General features: G+C 43.4%; 3 protein-coding genes across 4 annotated transcripts in view; all 3 read right to left on the bottom strand.

Moving 5' to 3' along the window:
• Positions 1 to 1,596: 1,596 nt before the first annotated feature.
• Positions 1,597 to 4,532, bottom strand: LOC105450719 (protein mothers against dpp). Of its 2 annotated transcripts, none has more exons than XM_011690692.1 (3): positions 4,421 to 4,532; positions 1,991 to 3,312; positions 1,597 to 1,915 (listed from the first exon to the last, which is right to left on the bottom strand). In XM_011690692.1, exons 2-3 carry the CDS (start codon positions 3,238 to 3,240, stop codon positions 1,756 to 1,758), a joined length of 1,410 nt encoding a protein of 469 aa, XP_011688994.1. In that variant the 5' UTR covers positions 3,241 to 3,312; positions 4,421 to 4,532; the 3' UTR covers positions 1,597 to 1,755. The 2 variants fall into 2 exon arrangements, with proteins under 2 accessions (XP_011688994.1, XP_011688995.1); XM_011690693.1 differs by lacking the exon at positions 4,421 to 4,532 and adding an exon at positions 3,603 to 4,081.
• A 1,413-nt stretch (positions 4,533 to 5,945) lies between these two features.
• LOC105450717 (adenosine monophosphate-protein transferase FICD homolog) lies at positions 5,946 to 8,884 on the bottom strand. The gene is made up of 4 exons (XM_011690690.1): positions 8,523 to 8,884; positions 7,669 to 8,341; positions 7,362 to 7,568; positions 5,946 to 6,828 (listed from the first exon to the last, which is right to left on the bottom strand). Exons 1-4 carry the CDS (start codon positions 8,725 to 8,727, stop codon positions 6,477 to 6,479), a joined length of 1,437 nt encoding a protein of 478 aa, XP_011688992.1. The 5' UTR covers positions 8,728 to 8,884; the 3' UTR covers positions 5,946 to 6,476.
• Positions 8,885 to 9,929: 1,045 nt separating this feature from the next.
• Positions 9,930 to 26,059, bottom strand: part of LOC105450718 (MAP/microtubule affinity-regulating kinase 3-like) — a 198,636-nt gene continuing 182,506 nt past the window's right edge. The window contains exons 4-12 of the mRNA XM_011690691.1: positions 13,818 to 13,879; positions 13,109 to 13,238; positions 12,615 to 12,927; positions 12,022 to 12,125; positions 11,816 to 11,926; positions 11,270 to 11,459; positions 11,055 to 11,161; positions 10,540 to 10,714; positions 9,930 to 10,354 (exon numbers count right to left, since the gene is read on the bottom strand). Of these exons, the coding sequence (XP_011688993.1) occupies positions 10,277 to 10,354; positions 10,540 to 10,714; positions 11,055 to 11,161; positions 11,270 to 11,459; positions 11,816 to 11,926; positions 12,022 to 12,125; positions 12,615 to 12,927; positions 13,109 to 13,238; positions 13,818 to 13,879 (1,270 nt within the window). The 3' untranslated portion in view covers positions 9,930 to 10,276. The remainder of the gene's footprint in view (positions 10,355 to 10,539; positions 10,715 to 11,054; positions 11,162 to 11,269; positions 11,460 to 11,815; positions 11,927 to 12,021; positions 12,126 to 12,614; positions 12,928 to 13,108; positions 13,239 to 13,817; positions 13,880 to 26,059) is intronic.

Below are 26,059 nucleotides of genomic sequence, written 5' to 3'. Positions count from 1 at the left end.
ACAGCTTCTTCACTACTTTCTTTACTACTTTTTTTTTTCATTTATCGTGGAAAAAATTAATACATGCTATTAGCCAAAATGAGTAGCTTTGTTCCCCTTCGTACTTTCTTCAGTTTATCACCGAATTGCAAATTCGCCAAATTGAATAGCAAAGAATCACAGCTAGGCACACATCGGCAAAACTAGTGACAGCAAATGGCAGTGAAACAAGATGGTATTGTCTATATAAGTTAGGCACTGTTAATATCTGACGGCATTTAAGACAGATTCGTAGAATCGATGTACTTTCGAGATACTTGATTTAAGGCTTTGGGAACGATTAGATTAGATACAATGAAAAGAATTGCATTTCTCTGATGAAATATCACAGTGCGTAAATTAAACATATTATGCGAATATTTCATTATTCTTTTTTTTTTGGCACCTTTCGTAATGTAAAAAAAGTAACAAACGTAATATCAAGCTTAACTCCGATCGATTGGTAAACGTAACTTTTTTTTTTAGTCAAGCAATATAAACTTACTAATAGATGACTTTTTTTTCTCATTACACACACACATACAGACGCACTCACATACTTGTATATACGTGTGTACAATTCCCATTGCAGAAATATGTACAGCACATAAAATTTCATATATATATATATTTTTTTTTAACACATAAAACTTACCTAATCGTGTACTGTTCTTAGGAATTGTAATACGGAAAGCGTCGAGTCGCATGTTGCACAATACGATAATTCGAGAAGAGTACAATGCAATGTAATGTACGTAGAGATGGGGCAAGCCATGAATCGTAGATCTTTCTATAGATTAGTGAGTTTTCTGTTGCTTCAATATATATCATCGGACGCAGTTAACTTTTCCGACCAGTCAACGTGAGATCAACGTCCAATGTCTTACATTAAAATATAGATCGCATCGTTATTCATCAATAAAATCCCGCCTTTATAAGTCATCTAACGACGAATTTGAGTAAATCTATGTAGACGTAAATGTACCTCAAAGCACACACGTAACTTAACAGACATAATCTCATTAGATTATGCTTAAATTCAAACGACAAAAGAATATCTTTCCCTTTCGCCTCCCATAATTCAGAAAACTTACTTTCTCCATTACTTTCTTTTTCTTGCTAAGCAATTATAATTGTATATTTACTTTTTTTTTCCATCACAATAAATCTTAAAATTGTATAAGGCTTCAATTAAAAGGATTTTGTTTGCGGCACGACACTGACAAATATCTTTTTCAAAGTGTCCATATAAAATAAAGTATTAGGCTGATGCATAGATTTGAAAAATATTTCTTTTTATATATATATATGTGTGTATATATATGTATACCATCATTACTCTAAATATATATAATTCTGTCCTTATATAACAGCCAAAGAGTTTTACAGCGTCTAAGAGTGTACGTTCCGCGATCACGATCAACTCCCAGAGGCCTTCTTTAAATATTTTTCTTTCGCGCAACTTCCCGTAAGTTATACTTACTATATTTTTATATATATATTTTTTCAAACATTATACATCTCTCGTTCATTTCATTATCATTTTTCTTCGTAAGATATTTTAATGTAGGTATAATATATAGGGCAACTTACTTATTGTATTTCGTCTGTGCACAGTCTCCGTAACTCTCACATGTGTGGCAAATATAGCCTACATTTGAACTCTTTTTGTAAAAGTGCATCGAGACTAATTGTCCTTCTCTCTTAAAACAAATCTCTGTGATGCGTGCGTATTACTTATGACACAGAACTTATGGCGTTGTGAGGCGGACCCATCTGCGTTAACACCTTGTCTAACCATTGCAAAGGCCCATGCAAATGCGCCTCGATCCAGCAGGGAGTCGATGTGACATCCTGCCTATGGTACTCCGCGCCCCATCCCTTCACGAAAGACATTCTGGCAACAAAGGTGGCAAATGTAGTTTTATTACTAAAATATCTCTTATAACGAAAATATCGGGAATTAAATTACCTAATCGTACACATCTTCGTTAACTCGTAGACAGCTTCGAAACCGTGGTTCACGCTTTGCGACAGAAGCTGGGCAAATTCCTGATTGTTGAATATCTTCAACGAGCATCCCGGTGGAATTTTGCAGACTGTACTGGGATGAAAGCCGTGGTGGTGATTGCAATTCCTAGATTGTACAAATATCGCAGAGTCCGAGAGGCATTCAGCATAAACCTCTCCCCCGACGTAGTATAGATGCACACCCTTGCCTATGTGCCGCCTCGTGTTCTCTATCGTAGAATTTCGATTCACGTTGGACAGCTGCCCGAGGCAGAAGCGATCCGAGTTGTTGCTCGGATTTGTAAAGCCGTCGATGATCACGGAGTGCGTCTGACAATGGAACACCTCGCCCACTCGACAGTTTAGCTCGTAATAGGCGATCGAGGCCCAGCAAGGTGGCTCCTGGTAACATACAGGTGTGGCTGTCTCGATTGACGTGCTCGTGTCCATCGGGACCGAGTCCGACGACGTGGTCTGGCCGGTCTGAGAGCCGTCCTCGGGCGGCGAATACGCCGGCGGCGGTGTCTCCGGTAGGCCGTTGGTGCCGTACGGGCTCTGGGGATTCAGCAGATTCGTGCTGCCTGGACTGGGCACGGAGCCGACGGAGGACATGGGCGACGTCGGATTGACGCCGCTCGTGGAACCGGCGTTGAAGCCGCTGGACGTGTAGGACACGTTGTGCGGCATGCCCGGATCGGCCAGTTGCTGGAACGGCAACAGAGAATGGCCGGGAGCGTATTCCGAGTGTCGCGGTACCAGGACGGGCGGCAAGACCGGGCTCTCCACCCTCTTGTAGTGGTAGGGATTGATGCAGACCTCCTTCTGCTTGGCGGAAAACGGATACTGACACAGGTCCAGCGGCTTCAACTCGTGATGCGATTGCAGATCCGGCCAGCGCCAGACTCTGCAGTATATCACGTGCGGCAGGCCCTTGCGATGCGACACCTGCAGCCTGCCGTCCAAGCTTCGAGGGATCGTCACGCATTTACTCGGCGTCCCGGGGCAGCTCAGCGCTCGCTCCAGCTCCTCGATCGCGCCCTTGCGCTTCTTCAGCTTCTTCACCAACGAGTCAACCGCCTTCTCGGCCCATTTCTCCTCCTCGTCACCCTGCTTCCAGCCGAGCAGTTTCTTCACAGCCGGACTGGTGAACGAAAACAGGCTGTTCAACGAGGACATAGGTCCAGAGCTTGAAGCACCTTCTTCGTCATCCATGTTTAAGAGGTGATGTATCAATTAGGAGTGGATACGCATATTCTCGCCCATAAAGCCTTCTTCTTCAGCAATCTGAAATCATAGTGATATTTTTCCAATTTTGCGATGAAGTTTGAAAAGTCGAATAATTCTATCTTACATGTACTGTTAATTTTGAAACTATAGATTCATTTATTTCCTTCCTCAAATTTCTAAAAAAAAAAGTAAATTTTTGTAAGAGCAAATCTTTATTTTAAATTTCAACAAAATCTATTCTCAAATTACAAATTATATACATAATATATTTTCTAAAGAACGTAAAGTTTCTTTAGAAAATGTCATATTTAATAAAAATATATGTATTTGTATAATGATATATTAACTCGTCTATCCCATTTCTATTTCGACTGTAAACCATCTTAATCTCCGATAACGATTAAACTCTTTTTCAGAAGTCTTTTTCTATTGTACCAGGTGACACAATGATACACAAAGCGTGAATTCATTCGATCACCAATCCGAATTTTTGCGATGCTATTTTTATAGGAATGCGAGTTTTGGCATGTCTCCTACCACCGCTCTTACGTCGATTCGCCGAAAAAAAAAAAAAGCAAAATCCCATAAATATCGCAACTTTATCACGAATCTTCCGACACTTCGAGATCGGACACCTTGCGAGATACTTCAAACAGACGGAGCGCAAAGATTATGAGTCGCAATAACAGAAATTTCATTTATTCGAACTGAACATCAATAACTTGTCGACTTCGAAGAAACGTAATATGATTCACTCCACTTCCCGCCTTCGTCACACACTCTCATTTTGGTAACGTTGCACACGTCAGTGAACCGTGAGTGGAGTTTTGCGGGCGTGGACGACGCGTTTTTCAAACACAAGGGGCAAGCCGGTGGTCCTGGTTAACCGCGCGCCGCGCGCGCGGAGCGAGCGCTCCCCGTCGAACGTATCTCGCGAGAGGAGAGGAGAGTGAAAGAGAGGAGAGAGAGAAAAAAAGGGGGAAGGAAAAAGAGAGAAGAACCTGACGCGCCGGAAGCGCGCGCCGAGGCTACACCCTTCCCCGAATCGGCGTTACTCCGGCCGCGATACACACGCGCGTCTCCCCCGCTCGCAACGCTCCACTCGTTCGCTCGCGGCGCGGAGCGTGGACTCCCTTCAAGCGATATTCAACATGATTGTTTTTACCACTGTCTCCCACTCTCGCCGCCTATCGTCCATCGACGCCACGCTCTCGCCATTACGATCTCTCGCCCAGCGCAAAAACCGCTCGCCGGAGGGTTTTATCGATTGCGCCGTTCGACTGCTGCCTCTCGGGCGGGCTAGCTGGCTGGCCGGCCCGAACCGAACGCGCGCGCGGGGATCGCCGCACACCACAGGCCACGGCCGCGACGGCGGGCGATTCCGCGAATTACGACGGCGACGCGCGACGTCAGGGAATCGATCCCGAATCAATCTCGCACCGCGGCGCACCGCCGTCCCGCGTCGCTGCGCCTGCGATCTCTCGCCGTTGCCATTCTGGCGACGTTCGAGGGGCGCCACAACTACTGCCACTGCTGACGACCGTCGCGCGCTGCGGACGACGACGACGGCGGCGGCGGCGACGACGGAGGAGGAACGCGGACGAACGAGACGCAACTTCGATTCCCCGAAACTCTCCGAGAGCGGATTCACGAAGGCGTAACGCAACACCCCGTTCCACGAAACGCGCGAACGACTGGATCGACTCCCGTCGTCAGCTTCGCGATACTGATGCTGCACACACATACACACACACACGCAAACAAATATACATAACGTCGCACGCGGCGAAACCAGACGACCAATGTTTACTCGGCTCGGATCACGTCGAGCGGCGCGCGCGCTTAGGGCTGTTCGCAACGTCGCGTCTCTTCAGTCGCTATGTTTTTGTCCAGTCCCGGCCAATCACGCTCTGGTGCGCGGTCGACTCGCGGAGATCTCGCGAGAAAGATTGTCGAGTCGTAAACTGAACTGCCGCGAAGAGACGAGTCTCGGTCGCGAGTACCTGGCTTTTCCATCGCGTGTTCCTCGAAGAAGCTGGATTGAGATAAGGAAGAGAATTCACGAATTCGGCAAACCATCGAGCAATCTGATAAGCGGCTCTGGAATTCGGAAATAACGTAAACTATTTACCGATGAGTTTCGGAATGCGTCGACGAGGAACGGAACTACTCCACGAGCATTCGCGATAACGGACGATTTTAAACAATGATATTTTATCGTATTCTCACGATATAAAGGTAATTCAATAAATTGAATTATGCGAAATGTCCGAAAGATTCTTACAGTTATTAAAGAAAAAAAATTAAATTCTGTTTGCAGCGATTCGATACTTGGAGTTATCAACGCATTTCGAAAAATACTTTTATATAAAGATGTTCGTTAGTCGAGTTGAATTATCTATATCGCTCTATTGGCCAATTAAATATAAAATTTTCCGTCCGATTAGTTAAGTAAAAAAACTCCAGGCACTGGTCACTGCAGGCTGTCATACCGCAATCATAACGTGATTAAATGGGAAATTTTAGATTAACAAAAATCACTGTGCCCCACACAAATACTCGTGGCAGATCTTATTTCTTATTCTATTTGTTACAATTGCAATTAAAAAATATGATGTTTATCTCTCCGTAATCAAGACAATATTAATTTGCTTTTGCTCTGAATCAACATATGAGAATATACAACACAATTTTTGCTATCACACATTTATTTACACTATAAATATAAATTAATTCATTCTGTACAGATTAGAGAATGGAAGAGATTCGTATTTACATGGAAACATGATAAAATTGACAGCTCGTAAATAACAATACATTTAGATCACACGTCAATGCGGGCACAGAGTAGAGTGTGTCTCTTCTTCTTCTGCAGGTTTAAAGCCTTGTGTCCACAATGCTAGAAATCGCTCCGAGATCTCGGACAGAGAGAGAATTCACTAACCACATTTTGCCAACTGGCCGAATTCAAACATGATTTGTTAATTTTTTGTTTATTCGAGATCTCGGAGCGATTTCTAGGATTTCTGGATACAAGGTTAATTTCGCTCGAGCGATTGTTGATGTCATTTGATAATCTTCATGTGATGTATGTTATTATACATAAGCTTAGTTCAACTTTCCTTTAAAAATTGAAATTGTCAATAAATAATGATATTGAGTATAAATAACGTTAACGTTCTTTGGTCTCAAAAATACTTCAGACACGCTAACTTGATTTATCAATCATTTTCTAACATTTCATTATCCTCTAGAATTATCGTGTTGTGCCTTTCTAACAACGTCTCTTGACTCAGTGCAGGAACTTCTCGAGAAAATTCGCTGGTCGCCCATAGGAATAAATCCAACGTCTGCTCTGTGCACTCCGCTATGAATCTCACGAACGGTCGAACATCTCCGGCATTGGCTAGCTGTAGGTACTCGTAATACTTATGGCGATGCTGCTTGTGGATAATGACAGGCGGATACCCGGCTTGCATGAGAATCATGTTCATGAGCAGGCGGGACGTTCTGCCGTTTCCATCGGTGAACGGATGTATGTGGACCAGTTTATAATGTGTCAGAGCTGCATACCTGTAAAGAAAGTTCTTCCGAATTAAAAGATATCCTTCGAATTCTCTCACAAAACCTTAAATAAAGATACAATAATTATACATATATAGACAATAAAAAAACAGCAAAGCAAATTTATGACATTGACATTACTGTTGTATTCAAATCGCGGCGTGCAAATAATAGCATGATAGCTACAAGAGCAGACATTACAATTAAATTGCCAAAAATTATATATATATGTATATAATAGATTATCTACTTTTTATTGTCTATAATTTTTGGCAATTTAATTTAATATATATTTATATTTAATATATATATAATTATATGTATATAATGACAAGAGAGATTATACTGCTTTTTTGTCTATCATTTTTGGCAATTTACAGTAATGTCTCCTCTTGTAGTTCTATTATATTATGTAGCTATTATATTATTATTTGCAAGCCGCGATTTGAATACAACAGTAATGTCAACGTCATACATTTTTGTTGTCTTTTTATTGTCTCTCTCTTTCTATTATATATATGATGCGTTTGAAATTCGCTCACCTCACGGGATGCATCCTGATGGCTTGTTCGCTGTTTAACCATGTTACAAACTGATCCATCAGAAAGTGTATATTACTGGGACCGGGAGGTATGTGGCCGCCAACGTACACCTGAGTCCTTCGAAACTGACCGCCTTCGACGGGATCTACATGTCCCAGCACACGCCTGTGTATCTCTAGTATATCCTTCATAGAAATGGACCCTACCCTGAAATATATTTACATGGATGGTAAATAATAAAAAAAGCAGCAACGAAAACGGTTTTTTTTCGTCACCTCTGCAAAATAGTTGTGCTGCAGAAGCTTACCTATTGACCAAGGTCGCATTGATATACTTCATGGCAGCATCTAATCCAATAATTTCATTGTGCTCGTCGATACTCTTCCCGGAGACCGCGACACGCGTCTCGACTATAGCTCTCGTCTGTGCCAGATTCATGGTGTTACCCTCGATCCCGACTGTGTGATAGATATGTTGGAAGTAAGCCTCCTTCTTGGCGCGTATCAATGCGGCATTGTTATCGGGTATGTTGGACAGCGTGTTCCTCTTCTCGTCGATGCGTCTGAGCATTGACCTATCGTGCTCCTCGACCACACGAGCCGTCCTCCGACTGTTTATCAGAGCACCCTTGTGATCCGGCCCATAAGTCAAAGCGCGTACGTAAAACTCATTGGCCTTTATCACATTGTTCTGAGTGTGCTCCACAAATTCCCCATAATGATTCAGAATGTCTGGATGACAGGGTGCCAATGCTAACGCGTGCTGAAACAATTTTACAGCTTTCTCCTGCTTCCCGGACAACTTCATGTCCAGAGCCAGGTGCAGAGATGCCAGGGCCTCCGTCGTCGTCGCGGTAGACTGGACCTTATCAAGTCCGGTGTTGGCCTGCGAAATGGTGAACGTGTAATCATCGTAGACATTCAACACGCCCTCCGAGGAAAGCGGCACGAATATGGAACGGCCATTGAGAAATTCCTCCTCTGGAAAAAGAGACAACAAAACAAACATTGACATTGCCGTTGTATTCGGAGTCGCAAAATGACAGCTACAAGACGAAGGAGATATTATGTGGATTAGATTGCCAGAAATGGTACGCAATAAGAAGTAGACAGTCTCTCTCTCTCTCGTTGGAAAAAGCAGACACGTCAGCCGGCAGCTCACCCGTAGAATCGACGAACCACACATTCATGTATTTCGACAGCAACATACTGATGACAGTTATGACGATCCCAAAAACGAACACGAGGGCGATAAGCAGTTTCGGTGTCATATCGTCGGTGGAGTCATCCGTGGCGACATCCTTCGCCTTCACGTGAGAGGTCTTGCTATCATGTGCGTAATAATTGTGAAAGGACGCCGGCAGCATCTTCCCTCGCGACGACTCTCGACGTTCTCGCTCCGGACGGCAAAGCGTGACATGCTTGTCAACCGTGTCATCCGCTCGTTACATACGCGCACGTCGTGCACCCATGTGACGCAACGCCGCGGTGTCGCGCTCGTCTCCCTCGCCGTCAACAGCGCCAGCCGACACGACGCGTCCATGTGGTTCGTCCCGATTGGCCGGCGCGGCGCCCGGACGTTTCCGCGAGTTCAAAAGGCCCATCATATAAATGTCCATTTCTACCAATGTAGACATTATAATTTTATAATCACGGTTTTATTTACTTTTTATCTTTTTCCTATTCTTAAAAGTAGAAAAAGATACAGAGTAAGTTGAACTTGGATTAAAGTTAATCTACATTGGTAGAAATATATGTATGTCCACCAATGTAGATTAACTTTAATCACGGTTTTATTTACTTTATATCTTTTTTCAATTCTTAAAAGTAGAAAAAGATACAGAGTAAGTTGAACCTGAATTAAAGTTAATCTACGTTGGTAGAAATATATGTCCACCAATGTAGATTAACTTTAATTACGATTTTATTTACTTTTTATCTTTTTCCAATTCTTAATTAAAAGTAGAAAAAGATACAAAGTAAGTTGAACCTGAATTAAAGTTAATCTACGTTGGTAGAAATAGACACGAACGCAACATTCGCACGATCGAAATCTGCGACGCGACGCTTTTCCGTTGTGTCGGTAATTTTTCGCTCGTCGATACACGTACCGACCGACGCGGTGTGCATCTCGCGTTTCTAACGCGTTCCGCGAGTCTTCCCTCCCCCCACTCCTCCCAGTTTGAAACTGGCCGGCCTTTAGTCTCTGACCCATCGCGCGCTCGTCAAGCGCGTCCTCCTTGCTCGGAGCGTAAGTATATGCCGTCGAATCCAAAAAATACGACGGCTGTATGATTGTATGCACGATCGAAACGTGCTGAAGTCTATGATTCCCCTCTCCTTGCAGCTCGAGCGTAGCGAGCGCGGCGTTTGGCGTCTATCTCGCGAACGGGAGCTGAACGGCACTCAAAATGGTCGAAAAGCGCGTGGCGTCGATCGGCGACGCGGAACATCGGGGACGAATCTTAGGTACTAATTAATTGACATGTATTATTGCAATTATTGTTATATGATTATTGCCCAGTGCTGATGTATTGTATGATATTATATATGAGATGACTTGCGTAGATTACAGGATCGAGATTTTTACTGATAAGCGAAATATATATATATGTTGTACAGGAGGATTTTTATACTGATAAGCGAGACATGTTACAAGATGTCGCGTCCACTTGAGCTTTTATTATAGCCATATCACTGCACGCGAAAAACAATACAAAATAACTTTACAACGGACAGTCGTTAAACGAATCCAATTTGGAGCGATTCTTGATATAGGGACTGCATGCGAGCAATTTAACGTGATTGACATTCAATCTCGATATAGACACGTGTACTTTCGCCGGTTTTTCCATTCGCTCATGGAGAACGAAGCGCCACTATTTTTTACGTTTCGTTTTGAAGATGCTTTTAGTTTCACGTATCCCTTCTAATTCTCGCGCTTCCGGTTCGACATCGCCACGGTGGAGCAAGTATTTTTTTATGGAAACTCTCCTGAAAAATAGAATCGAAATAAAACGTCGCATATAAATATTGATATTGTAGATCGATTTAATTTGATCGTAAATACTTTGTCAGCATTATTTTTCTGTAAGCAACACACTTATTATAGGCATTTGCTTAGAGAAATAATTTTATATCTTATTCATTTTTCGATTTTTGAAAATTTGGATTCTTACTTTAATTCGCGAAGCAGGCACGCTTTCGCTACTAACACGCGAATAGGTTTGCAAAGTCGAAGAGCTGGGTATTATTTCGCAGTCCGCTTTGCAGCTTCTAGAGACACAGCCTTTTTTCTCTATTTTTTTGGAAATACTGCAAGGTGTAGAATTTCTTGATTTCCCCGTCTCGTCTCTATTTATTTATTTACAACCAAAGGAATTAATATAATAACTATAAATTTAATATGTGGCTGATACGAGCCTAAGCCGCAAATGTATGTACGTGCAATAAAAAATTTCAAGTATTTGTCTTTTATATAATACAATTCAACTGTTCGAAGAATTCAGAGTACGAAAATAAAAAAAAGGAAAAAAAGAGATTCAAGTTTTATTGCATGTGCACATCTTAAGCTTGTATTGGTCTTTATATTAAATATATTTTTTTATATAAAAACGAGTTAATTTTATTCATAATTAATGTATGTCTATTGTGTATGTAAAAATTCTACTTTTAGCGTTCTATCGTGTAATACCTGTTCGATCGTCGATCCGAAACCTTATCGCCTTGATTTTTTATAATTTGCGGCACACGACACTGCTGGGGCGATGAGGACGTGCCCGTGGTATCGTAACGAGTCCTCTGAAAAGGACGAGAAATTGACTACAATGATTAAAGGGACCCCGTGTGATCGACGTGATCGTAATCGTTGGGATCGGGGATGTGGGGCAAAAGGAAGTCGAATTTTACGTAATTTCTCCGTTCCTCGGAAGAGCGATTTTCGTTTCCGGAGCGGCATCGCCAGTTCCACGTCGTGGAACCGTGTAATGAGGATTTCTTGACCGATCGATCTTGCACCTGGCCGCGTCGCATGACGATTATGCGATCGGTATTGTCAGAGTTCCCGGATGTACCGTTTCGTAAATTATCTTTCACCGTTCTGTATCAATATAGTAAAGGAACACCTTCATGCTATTGAATAGCTTCGCATAAATATATATTACTTGCATATATAGAGAACTTTTTCTCTTTATACGTAAAAGAAATTATTTCTTTTTCGCCGATGGAAGATGTTTTAATTCATCATTATTTAATATAACAAAGTATCACAATATATATAAAATAATAAAATGAATAAGTCCGTTATCAAAAAAAATCTGCAATTAAGATTCATTAAACTTTAAATTTTATTTAGTTTTATATATTCTGCTGGATTTTATTTCTCTTTCTAAAAGTGATACTGATTATGCATTTTGAGCTATAACGTAATCATATATTTATATGTTTAATTATCACCTGATAGTCGTGGCCGACGATGAAATGTCTTCCGTTCGACACGTAGAATTTCGAAGAAGTCGCGGTACTAGATGATAAACAGCAGCGGCCGCTTGCTGCAATTTGTGCTCTCTGTGGAAAATAAAAGAGACACAAGCTCGGATATGAATAAATTATAACGCGAAAGAAACTCGTAAAATGTCTCCTCCCTTAATTGGCGCACTTACTTAATATTATACATGCCGCCAATTTCTCCGTACTTTCGTCTCATTATTTCAGCCTCGACAGCAGCCGTGGTTGTTCGCATTGCCGTCGCGATCTCGTTCACTATCTACAATAATCAGCGATGCAATCACCTTGCACGAGTATTTCGTATGGCGTTACTAATTGGCGCATATGTTATAGCCGACCAAAAAACCGCAGAATAAATGCGGCAGTAAAATTGAAAATTCACTGCATAATAACGCAGGACGTACAGCCAGCAATGAAAATAAGGGGGTTTGTTAATATTGAAAATTTTACCACGAATAATAACACCATGGGCTTGTTAAAACTGAAAAATTTACCATGAACACAGCGGAAGCATTTTCAGGGAAGCAAATTAAAAAGATTTGAAATGTGCGGTTAAAAAAAAAATCATTATTAAAACGTATCAAAGTTTGAAAAAATGGTTCTTTTCTCTCGAGAATAATGTAAAAAATATTTAAAAAATAGAGAATTTAAAAAATCGCGAAAGTAATATACGCCATATTTTCTATGCATGTTCTTCTTCAAATTCCACAATTATATAATCGAGGATTCTAAATATTGTATATATTACCGTGACATGATTGGAGACGTTTAAGTCGTCTTCTGAGTGAAAATGAAAATTGCTCTTCGAGGTAGCGAGGATCCAAGGATGGTGAAGAATTTCTCGAATTGTGATCCTCTCGCGAACCGATGGAACGAGCAGGCGGTTTATCAGATTCCTACATTCGATCGATGTTTGATACATGGCTTTTTCCTGAATCGCCGTCAAGCCCCTGTTGATCTGGATCATTAGCCTCCGTCGACGTTCCTCCGACGACGTCCATTCGTCGCGGGGACACAGGAACGGAAGTCGACCGATGGTCATTCCATACAAAACGACTCCTCTGCTTGCCATAATATAATATATTACACAACGCGTTTATAGACATTGTCAAAAAGTGTTTTTATATGTTTAGCAATTAAAGTGTGTAACACGCAACTGCCCAATTTATTTCCTGATGCTATACGACTTCTAAATTATTTAAAGAAAAATCTTAATACGATAAATTTTGCATTTTTGCTTACAGGCTCCACAAATCCACTTCCGGCCCGTATCGTTTACCTACGACAAAGAGCTCGGGAGCAGCATACTCCGGAGATCCGCAGTGCGTTCGCAGAGGATCGTCGCTGGCGTAAATATTGCTGAGACCAAAATCTACGATCGTGATAAACATTTGTCATCAAATCGGTGAGTTTTCTTTATCAAGTTTTAACCTTCGATTGTTATCAAAGCTAAATCGCGTGATTATCGCAATCTTAATATAAATATAAATTTATACAGTAAAATAAATTTAAAGACAAAACTGTATATTTTATTTTCTTCGTTTTCAAAAACAGAAAATGTCTGTAAAATTAAGAAGAATACTTTGCATTCTATTTTGATATTTTTGTCCACCGAGGGATCACACATGCCATAGCAATATACATATAGCAAATAGCAATCGAAGGTCATTAAGAATAACGGGCATTATGTTTCTGCGTAATTATATAAATTGCGGCCAATTTCATCGCAAGTGCAATTTTTTATGCGGAGCTCCGCCGAGCACAGGTGGATCTGATTTCACGCTCGAAAATCAAGCGTCACGCGAGCGGAAACATTATAGTTGCGATTTTCGCGGTGCACGCTAATCTACGCGGTTCGATCGATGGCGATTGCCACAATCGCCGCGACCATAATGTTCCCCAGTCCCGCGCGTTTTACGTCGACGTCCGTGTACACACGTCTGCCACTCACCCACTATCTTGATCTGTTCCTTACGTTCGTCCTGCAATACGATATTCTCCATTTTAAGATCCCTGCAACAGAATCGTAAAAATTAAAAGGTAGTTGGTCAACGCGCCTTCTTAAGAATAATAAAACAATTCAAAATGTAATATACTCTGCATCAAAAAAGATAATTTTTATATTCAAAACAAGCATTTACATATATACATTCTAAAACTAGTTAATTTTTATTTTGATGATAGACACTGGATGAACGTAAAATTCATTTTTTTTCGAAAGAAAATTTAAAGAAAGTTCATTTTTTGTTATAACACTTTATACAGAACTCAAACGTTAGATATTCAGATAAATAAATTTAGGTTTAAGGTATAAATCATTCAATTAATTCATTTCGAAAATTTTGGATTTAAATATATATCAAGGCTTCGCTTTTGGTTTATATTCCATTATTTTATATAATGTCTTGACATTTTAATTAAAAAAGCGAATGTCAATTTGGTTAAAAGATTTAAGAGTATAAGGATTGATATTTTTTGTTTCGCGGTCTGTTGTCTCGTTCCGATTTCACGATTACGATTTTTTCGGGATCTGCCGATAGAGTATAAGGATTACGCAGGCGAGATTGCAGGCGGGATGAATGCGAGAAAAAGTCCGCGGTGTATGCATATGCAATGCGTGTGCAGTTTGCACGATCACGTAGCGCGTTCGCGAGATTAACGCTCTCGGCGCAAGAACCCCGTGGCCCTGACCATCGCGCGAAGGTCTCTTTGCTCGTATCGCCGTCTACGAGCGCAGCTCGCGGACCTTGCAAATTGTCGTTTCGTCGGCATGACGGCCTCCCGGCCTCTCGATGATGTCGAGAATCCTCTCGTTTCTCGATCTCGTACCACTCTTGATGAGACGGAATGGAATGTATGTCTCCGAAATTTCACAACGCTCTCTCAACGTGGACTTATTTCTTATCCAGATGCAATTTTTCGCACCATAACGTTTGCAAGATTTGTATCATTTCTCCTCAAAGGCAAATTGCAGAGATAATTCTATATAACTATCGAATATAAATTGTATACAAACGAAAGCAATTTTCCATCTTTGTGATACTTTTTCTACGACTCAGCGACAATAGTGAAAAATAGTGTTAAAGAGGATTATCAAAAGGATTAGCGAAAGAATTTATAAATAAATAGAGAATGAAATTAGCTGCGAAAATATTCTGTGTATAGATGTAAGAAAATAATGGCACGTTTCGTAGAATTGGTCTCCAATTGCGGGGGTTACAAGCTACGAGGAGGTGATATCGAAACTTCTGGCTAAGGCCAGCTGTCATCGGGATCAGGCGGCAACGGCCCTGTGTATAGCTTATCCGTGGCAGAGACCTTGGGACCTTGAAACACATCATTAAAATCGCATCGCCAGCGCGCGCGCGCGATGCGAGAGTGGAGTCAGTATGCGCTTTGGGTGTCGCTAATAAGTAATAAAAGAGGAGACTCGCTCCACTCGGAACACGTGCCCGCGGCGAGGTTAATACCGTCACGGGATGCAAGGCGCTCTCTCGAGCGGGGTCGTTACTCGTTGGCGGAATCTAGAACGTCCGCAGCATTTTTCTTTATTCTCCCCCCTCCCGCCCCTCGCCCCTCGCGGTTGGCCACCTTCCGTCGAATCTCGAATCGTCCGAATCCCGCGAACGAATTCCCCCCGAACGTTCACCCGAGGAAAAAGAAAAACACGATGTAACAAAACCGATGACCGGTTCCTCCGAGCAGTTTAGCAATGTTAATTTGATCTATGTCTGTTCTTTCTGTTTATTCTCAGTTGAAACCTTTGACTTTCGATTAATAATTGTATATGCAAAGACAATTATCTCTAATCAATAACACGATAACAATAAAAGTGTTGGGAAAAGCAGGAGATAGAAATTTTTTAAACAGGGTAGAAATTTACAATAGTGATTGGCACCAATCTTACTTTTTTCCCCAAAAAATATAAAAATATCAGATGCGTCTATATATAATTGGTACTTCACTGGAAAGTTCAACAAGTATAAAATTTTAAAAAACGGTGAACGTAATCCATAATTAGTACTATCATTAAACGTTTAATTCATGTGGAAATATCAATTTTATATTTTTCTTCGAAACGATTTTAAAAATTCACGGAACAAGTAACTAACGAGAAAATCAATGCAGTTAATTAATGTCTACGCGTTGTAAAATCATGCAGGATATTATGTAATTAAATCGGTGGATCTTCTTGTAATCAGCATTTCACATTATTAATCCTAAAATGGAAGTAAGCCTAAAAATGCGATACGTTAAAGCGTAACGAGATACCGAGGAGGAAGGTATCCTATACTCCGATAATCAAAGCACAGTGTATATACGGTACTCTAATATTGAATCGTGAATATCGCCGGTTTCGAGCGGATGTGCCCGAGCGTGGCCTCCGAGCGATGCGTTTCTGCTGCATCCTCGACTCTGCTGCGGGATAATAGTCGAAACGACCCTGAAGCCGAGGCCACGGTTGTTCGTTGGCCTGGGCGATTACGTTTCTTTTCCATCGTCTCGTAGAAGCCGCGCTCGGCGCGGTGCGACGCGGCGCGGCGCGGCGGCGGCAGCGCGCGTATACCTGGGAACGCGCGCGTGCGTTCGCGCGACGAACTTTCCGCGCGACAGTTTCGCGCGAGGAGATCCGATTAAAGCTCGCGCTTGTCCCGTTCGCAATCGCGCGAGCATAATTGCCGGCGTAAAGCGACAGGTGGTCTCGCGGGCCTCCTGACAGAGTGGGACGGAGAGTGAGAGAGAGAGAGAGAGAGAGAGAGAGAGAAAACAAGATGCAAAACAAAAAGCGCCGAGATAGCGTCCCGCACGCCCGGCGCCGTTAACGATCACGTCCCTTCTCTCGCCACCTCCTCTCGCTCTGAAAATAAACTCGCGCCAGCCCGTGACAAAAGTGATCGATGAACACGGCGATCCAGATATTCCTGGTGATCCACGGACCAACGGCGGGAGATGAGTTCGCGTAATGTAAGATGGAGCCACGAGTTGCATCCGAAGGCGATTGCGTTTCGCGCAGCGTTCTCCACAGTTGCGCAGATAAGAATTCTCCTTTTTGTTATAAATAAAAGGCGAAAACTTTTGAGGGAGATTTTCGTTCTTCAGTTTTTCGATATACTTTGTTTCGTCATAAATAACATTTATTTAATTACATTTATTAATATTTTATAACATCTCGAAAATGATCGCGTTAAATTTTATTGATACTTTGTAGGATTTATTGTTAATTGACAGTTATCTTTTACATGTCGTTGGACAAAGTGATGCATCATCTACCGTACACGTTCTCACAGAGAACGCATTCACCTCCTCGCGCTCGTAAATGCTCGCGCGCGCGCGCGTTCGATGCACCCGCTCCGACTCTCGGATGCGCGCATCCGTAAGTACTTAAATTTAATTGCCGGCCATGACCGTTACATCGCGGTAGTTATTTCGGTCTTAATAACCCGGGTCCACTGAGGAGCTGTCGCTCGCGCAGTTGAGCGGGGTCATGTCCGTGTTACGAGTCGCAAAATCGCCGCGCGGCGACGAGATCCGTGCGGTGCGCAAGGTCGAAAAACGCGCGAAATCGTGAGTGGAACAGCAAGCGAACGATTACCAGCGCTCCTTCCGCGCGCATAAATATTCGGCACGAGGCGCCGCATATTGATACGCGCGTCCCAGCGCCGCAAAATAATAGGTAACGAGAGATATTTGGGATGCGATGCTCGAGGCGAGGTTTTAATAAACCGTCCAACGCGCGCACCCGGGACGATAAACCGTGTATGATAAATCGGGCCGCGCGCGGGATGCTTGCGGAAATTAATTCGGTCAGTTTTCGGCGGATAAGTAAACCGCGTAAACACGGTCTATTCGTGTAAACTGCAGCGTTTGTGCAGTTGTTGCACACAGTTTGCCGTTTGCCTCAGAGAAACGTATCTCAATTCAATTGCAACGATAAGTCCTTTGGAGAGGACTTTGGGAGTAAGTTTTTCTCGAGCGAAAGCCTTAGGAAAAGTCTCGAGATCGCTCGCTGACCTTTTAATAATTATGAATTAGAGATTTGGAAAGCACGGACGACTTTATTAGTCATTATGAGAATTATGCAAGTGCGTTTGTACATGGAGAGAATTTTTTTTTAAATTTACCCTGCAAATCATGTTAATTATGAGACAATATAGTATTTAGGCAAATTTTACTGTGCACTATAAGATTTCGCAGTAAAATTTATTGTAGTGCACAGTAAAATTTACCTAAATACTATATTGTCTCACAATTAACATGATTTTCAGGGTAAATTTTAAAAGAAAATTCTCTCCGTGTAACATTGAGATTTCAGTACGTTTTTATTTCGAGCAGACCAGATTTTGTTTTACTCGACAAGCCATGCGAAAGAATACGCTTCCAAAGATCGACGAACTTACGAAATATTCTACATGCATCGATGAATCTGCGCCGCGACCGGGCATAACGATGAATTTCGTGACGACGACGATGACGGCGACGACGACGAGGTTTCGCGTCCGCGCGCCACGCTGCGCCGCGCCGGTTCGTCGACCGTAACCCGCGATCGTCCGACGCGTATCTCTTATTTTTCCAGCTGGCACCCCGCGCCGATTCTGTGCCGCAGACAACGAGAACAAAACGGGTTTGCGGCTTATCTCGTCTTAATACGCGTCGTTTATCAGCGACGTCGATATATGCGAGCGCGGCGTGTTTACCGGCGTGAACGATGACGCGATCTTTTCGGTGCCGAGTGTCAGTGGCACCTGGCCGTGCTCGAACTTTGCTCGAAGACGCTCACTCGCGGCTGTTGACTCTTTCATTGCTAAAATAAATACATATACACTGAGAGAAAACGGTATAAATTGAAAACATATTTCTTGATTCAATATACGGCGGTCACGGGCTGTCGAACAGTTATTTGTTAATTTACAAAAATATTATGTTAATGCTGCTGACTGTTTAACTCATAAAAACATAATTGAGCTAAAGAGAAATCGTCAATAAAACGCATTTAATTATATCAACAACTTTTTTCCTCAGTGTATATACATCGACAGTCAGCCGAGATTGCAAAGTCTCACGGTGACGACGTGACCCGATCGATCGTTAGAACGCCTGTCGCTTTTTTTCGCGCGCACGAATGCTTTTCGTAATTATTCCAAGGTTTATATCAGCTACTAATGATCAGTATCGAACTTTATTCGCCTTTGCGCCCTGGCTATATAATCTTCCGTTATTACACGATAAAACGATATTAATGTTAATTAGCAGTCATCCCGCGTTAGTGCTGCAGTAGGGGTGCTATAAGGTTTTACGTGTAATACCGGGAGATTATATGGCTAATGCGCAAAAACAAACAACACACAATGTGATAGTCATTAGAGTCGAGAGATGAGTTTTATTTACAATAGTTACGAACGTAATGGGCAAACGAAAATGGATATAGTATATACACGGAGGAGCGCTAGAGAGTTGGCAATATGCAATGTCTCCAATTAATGCATCATGCGCGTTAAAATCACGCAAAAAAGGTTAATTCATTCAATGATTTCAATATATGTGTTGAGCTTGTATTTATCGAGACAAAAATCGAAATTGTTCAATATCATTTCTTCAAAATTGTCTGACCCCGAAATCGTCTGTCTGCACATTTTCAAGTACGTGAGAGAGCACGTGCTTATGTGTAAAAATATATTTGGGGATACGTACAAGTTGAGAGCGAAAGGGTTAAACATCTCCCGCAGGTAATCGGCGTGATATCGCGATTCGTGCGCGTTGCCGGTGCACCGTGCGGGGCTCTCCTCTGTCTTTTTTTTTATGCCCTTAGCAGGGGCCACGATGCGTGGGCGGAAGGGATCCGGCCAGACGGGGTCATCGGCCATTCCCTTGCGTTTCGCCCTTTCTCGCGCGCGGATACGCGTCTTCGTGGCCGCAGCCGCGGCCGTCTACGCCGCGTGTAAATTAATCCTAAACTTTTCGAAACTGAAAGAACTGCAAACTGAAATGTATTATTTACGCCAGAATATATATATGAAGGAGGTGTACGACGGAAGGATACATAGATTCGAAATTCTCTTTCATGTCTCTCCTCTTTTAAACATTTTTTTTTTTTACAATATACACTTACGTAACACAGGAAATAGCTGTAACCATAAGATTCATAAGATGTAAAATGTCAAATCAGGTTTCTCTTACAAAAATAACTTTGGCTTTGCGAGCAGAACTTCTCGTCTCTACAAAAACAGCATTAAATCATAGAACATATGGATCTATATTTCTAGATTCTGTTTATAAAAAAAATAGTAGCAGTTCGCCTCGCTTTACGACTATTTACCGTCATTATTTCACTGGCCTTTGGGGATAGCGGTTATCGTTCTGCGTATCAGTTTCAAACAGTTGTGTTCTAAGCATGAAAACTAGCTCTAGGATTCGGCCTACATCGCTCACATAAAGAGCGGCTTCCACCGAGATGACATGTAATCTACGGGCCACAAGGGGGGGTTCCGAGACGAGAGGTTAAAGGCGGGTCGCTTCTCGAATACCGCGAGAATTATTGTCGGTGAAGCGGTTTAATTTTCAAACGCGTTTGCGGTCGTTTCAGTGCGGAGCTGTATAATTTCCGTGCCGCGCCATACGCCATCGTGGGTGGCGTGACGCGAAATCGGCGGTATACCGAGGCGGTAACGGTAGCGATAAAAATATGCCGCGTCTCTCGATGCTTTACGATTATTGTTACCGCGCGGTCGGCAGTCGCGCGCGCGCGACTAGAGTCAGGAACTTTCCTGGGGCCCCTGAGGGCGAAAGGTTTATCGCGGACTGTTTCGCGCGCCGTATCGCGACAATCGCGCGCCACTTGCCACGATATGAAAAATAAATGAGTAAACGGGGCTCATAAATAAAGCCCCGTGATAAATCTAATAAACCGGACGACAATCCTTTAACGAAGCCACTCCTAACAGCAAAAATTTCTCTCCGTCGTAAATAACAATTTCCACCGGCGTTGAGTTTAATTAAAGAATTAATCGAAACACGAAATGTGTGCAATGCCAATTAGTTGTTTATTAAAAAATATATGCGACAAATGTTAACAATATTATTTCTGAGTATAATCTACTACATCATTGAAATATTATTTTAATATGCTACTAATTGTAAGAAGAAATCTCTCATCGTCTCTTTTGATGTTGTGCAACGTATACTGATTCTATTCGAGATGCATCGTTCTTTCTCATCACATTCAGACATTCTTAGTACACGATAGTGACTGATGGTACATTTCTCTTGGTTTAGTACAACTTGCTGAACTCGTAAGACCACAAAGCTCTTTTATAAAAAAAAGGTATAAAAATAAACGTGCGCGTCAAAACCCGTGATGTCGAGTATAATTTAGTCGAGCGTCGAGTCGATTCAATAAACAGGATGAACAAGACGTTCGATGAACCCGACGATGACGTGCATCCTTCGGAGGAGGATGCAGACGCTGCGGGACGGCAGAAGAAGAAATGGCCGGGGAGACGGAAAGGTAGAATGAAAAAAGACACGTGGAGAAGAAGGGAGGCGGGTGTGAGAGAAAGAGAAAGAGAGAGAGATAGAGCATGCGGGAGGAGGGACAGGGTCGAAAGGCGGCGACGGCGGTCGGGGTAAAACCGGCGCGGAAAAAACTCGGAGTAATTTACAACAATCGTAAACGTAAGCGCAGGCGCAGCCGGCTTGATTCATAGTGATTGCCTAACGGAACCAGCGCGAAAATTTACTCGCGCGCTACTCGTTGCCGACACCCAACATACGCCCCGTCGAAAAATGACATCTGCATTCGGCCACCGTCACACCGACTTGCGAGCCCGCGTCAGTCGCGACACGTCTAATTTATTCGCGCTGCAGAGATTCGCTCCGCGCGAAATCGCATTGCGAGTCTATACACGAAGAGAATTTTTTTTTAAATTTACCCTGCAAATCATGTTAATTATGGGAATATAGTATTTAGGCAAATTTTACTGTGCACTACAATAAGATTTCGCAGTAAAATTTATTGTAGTGCACAGTAAAATTTATCTAAATACTATATTGTCTCACAATTAACATGATTTTCAGGGTAAATTTTAAAAGGAAATTCTCTCCGTGTATAGTCTCAAAAAGAAATCCCTATTTCTATACAATAAAATTAAAATCGTTAAAACACTTCGCTAGACATTACACAAAGCACTGCGAGACTCCAGTGAGACGTGAATTATTTCTTCGATTTGACTCGTAATATCAATCTTGGCGCCGTTCCTCTGATATTTAATTTCACCCTTGTGATTCATCGTCGATCAAAGATCTTCCAGCGTATCTTTGTAACGTTGGAATCTGATTCGATTGAAATTATATATCGGTTTCGTGACCCGTGATTTAATCATTTCCGATTTATAAATCAGAAAGTCATGGCAAACAGCTAATATTTCTGTCACTCCGCGTCCCGCCCGGCGTACGTATATAGGGTATACGTGTCCAAGGCACGCGCGTGGGTGCACGTGGACCGGCGTGTTTGTCCACGTGCACCGGCTGCGATCGTCGCGTCGTCGTCGCACGTAACGAAGGGCTCGCGTTCGCGCGAGCTGGCAATTATCTCGAGGCGAATTCGCAATTAAACGAGACGATATAATTTATCGGCGGACCAGTTGCTCTCGCGAAAAGGAGGTTGCAGACAGTGGGCTCAACTGTGGGAGAAGGGGGACACGGATAGAGGGACCGGAGGGATAGAGAGGGATGGGTCCAGCCGACGTGGCGCGGGCCCCCTCCGTGCGTTAATTTATTAATCAAACCTGTTCCAGGACACCTTCCGCTCGCCGGGAGTGGCCCGTACGCGCTCGCCGTGTAATTGATAATAAATATAACGCCGGCCGTTTTACTTACCGGCGTCGACTGCTCGTCGTCGACAACGTCGAGGCGGAGAACACGGCCACGGCGCGGATACACACGCACCTGGTGTGTGACGGTGCATCGCGCCGCGCGATGCACACGGCTGAGAGGGATTTAAAGCCGCGCTCCGATACGTCTGCTGCGTAAATAGCCGTGTCGCCGTGCGTAATCGTCTGGATATATGAACTCCGCTAGAATAAACTACGAAAGCGGAGGCATAAATCTCTCCCTCTCCCCCTCTCTCTCTCTCTCTCTCTTTCTCTCTCGCCACTCATCGCTCGGGTCGTCGTGTATCTGCCGCCGCGACTTGTATTTGTATCTAGATTAGGCGTGGGAAATTAAACTTTCTACATGTACACGCGCGAGAAAGGATTACGCGCGCGATGTAGAAAAATGCCGATGCATCCTATCGCGAGCGTGCGAATCGACGTGATATCCTGCTGGATTAACACGTTGAATGATTCGATCCGTTTGCGATATTGAACGCTGGTGGAAATGCTACGTTACAGGATATCCCATAAATTTCCTCGCGATTTTATGAAATCCGCGATTTTTAATACGATATACAAGGTTTTCAAATTTTTATTCTATTCTCGATACTATATAATAATTATCTTTATAATTAAAATTAAGCTTATAATTCCGTTAAGTCGTTTCGCGAAAGTAAATTTTAAATAAACTCAGAAACGAAATATACGTCCTCTCTATTTTGCGAATCTACAACTATATTTTCGGCACAAAAGTTTGGAGGTCGAGGGGAATATCAACGAGAAGATTTTGACGAAGATCCGCATTTTCCAAAGCTCATCTCACGCTTATCCGTACGATAACTTTCGAACGTGCCTCGATATCCGACCTCCAAATCGCGGCTTTACCTCGGAACTGCCTACGTGCTCACCGATCGTCCATTTCCGAAAGCCTCCTCTGGCTTGAGTTTCGCGAAGAACTTTTCATATATCCTATGTAGTTGTTTCTTTCCATTACTGCCTGTAACGCAATTGTGATAAATCACAGTGTTTAAGCCCGATCGTTCTGCTCGCGCCTTTCTGAAAATCCGCAGTTCCGTGAAACGACGCCCCTCGTACAAATGGATCGCCCCCCTTTGCCCTCCCTTCCGTGAAATTCGCGTTTCTGCTCGCGTGGAAACGCGATTTCGCGATCGTTTCGATTTTTCTCGGTTTGTTGACGGCCGCAGCCGAAAAAAAAACCGGATGGCCCGGCCGGTGAATTATGGTCGTTCGGAAGGGGCCTGGGAGCACCATTAAATGTGACGTCGTATAATAACCGCATTAATATTGTAACGAGCGTCGATGCTCTCGCCCCGATCCAACGTACATCGTATATCGAGGCACATACATCACCCCGTTTCTCTTTTCTTTGGCCGTATTCCTCGCTCCTCGTTTCTCTCTCTCTCTCTCTCTCTCTCTCGCGAGTCGGAGGAAAAGGGACGGCGAAACCCGACGAGATGGAGCGAGAGGGAGAGCTTCCTGATTTGGATGCGGGTTGCAGGCGCCGATGACCTCGGATCGCCACCCTGGGGGGTCCTGGGGATCCGACTATCCTCGTGGTTCGTTCAAGAGTGTATAAGAGAATGGACATCGTCGGCGGCGTGAGAGAGGGGAGAGTGAGGGATTTTGAAATATCGCATGGAATATGTAAACGGTGGGCGAGAAGGATTTTTCGATTCGCGATGGGACCACCGAGTTCTTTCCCGTGTGATATATATACATGGCGCCCTGGATTCTTTCTTCTCTCGAATCTTGCCGGGTGTCCGGATCCCCTTCGAGGTTTATCATCTAAATTATACACGATTAATCCACGCGCGCACGTGTGCAAATGTCAGAGACCGAAAAGAGATCGCACTTTCGTGGCCCGTTTTATAAAGTAGAGCGGAGAACTGCGAGACGGTTTTAACATATTTTCTCTAACGTCACGCGAATTTACGCTTAATATTTGTATTTTTGATAAAGATCAATAAGAAAAATATTTAATCTGTCTATATATATTCCAACATTTCTAACTTTATTTACTTTCGTGGTGGCCACAATGACTTATGATTGTAATGCTTATTTCGGGATTTCGGCTGTATAGAACGAGCTAACATCGAATGTCTTTCGGCCATCGTGTTAATAGAAAACTCAGCGTGATAACATCCAGAATGTGCCATCAGGAGCGACGAACGCGGGGACAGAAAAAATCCGCGATTTCGGCTTCGATCCATTAAGCTTTAACCGAGGAACCGAATAAATCACAAAGGGTGGCCGGCGAGCGGATCGACGCGCGTCGCTTCGTCGGGATAAGCGCGGGTAGGAAGCGCGCAGTATAGTACAGGAGAGGAAAGTCGGGTGGTACACACGTCGAAGATGAGCGCGGGATACATCATGGTGTACGAGGGTTCGAGCGGGGGCGCCGGTCGAAACCCAGGGGTCGAACCCGTGGAATATTTATGGCGGCCGCGCGGCTCCTATTTTTATTTGGTACGAGAAATCGCGCTTGTGCGGAGAGCTCGCGGGAAACCCGAAAAATATACCCCCGTTATTTCGCTTTATCTTCGGCCTATCTGGACTCCTTTTCCCTTTCCCCGTCCCTCTCTCTCTCTCTCCCTCTCTTTTCATCCGGCCCTTTTTATTCAGCTCATCGTCCTCTGTCACGTGTTTTCGCACGTCCCTAACGTACGGTTTCATCTCCGTCTCCTTTCGCGCTGGGAAAAACGGCGGCGCTTCTTTCACCGCGAGAAGGTCCCTTTTATCTTCGCGCCGTGGATCTGCCGGGAGAGTCTTTGAACGTCGCCAGCGAGACATGCTAATGCTCGTTGGCGCGATGAAATCCAGGGCGGTGGCGGAATCCCGGATTTCAATAAAAGCGATAGCGGTCCCCTTTTGCGAATTCTTTTGTTTACCGCCTAACTTACATACGGAGATGCAGAAAAATACGGCTTATGTATGTGCGCTCAATGATCCACGCGCGGTCGAGATCATTCCGTGAATCGCAAACCGCGAAAATGTTATATGTCGTGAATACGATCGGAATACGAATTTGCCGCGGAACTCGACGGCAAATTCGAACGACAGTACCTCGAAGAAATCAATAAATAAATCACAGTGGTTAAACAGCCGGCATTCACCCGGCATTCGAGCCATTCGCCATTCTTCTGCTCAAATCCGCGCGACCGAGTCAGCAATTAATTTTAAGCTCGAGTTCACAATAAGCCAGGTTGACGCGCATTCCACAGTCCATGATAATTGCGAGAAGAGAGTAAAGAGGCAGAGAAAAATAGAGAAAGAAGAGAAGAGAGAGAGAGAGTGGAGGGGGGGG

Source organism: Wasmannia auropunctata, unplaced genomic scaffold (genome assembly GCF_000956235.1).
Source record: "Wasmannia auropunctata unplaced genomic scaffold, wasmannia.A_1.0 LD336057.1, whole genome shotgun sequence".
Taxonomy (NCBI): Eukaryota; Metazoa; Arthropoda; class Insecta; order Hymenoptera; family Formicidae; genus Wasmannia; species Wasmannia auropunctata.
This window is presented reverse-complemented; position numbering and strand designations above follow the sequence as displayed.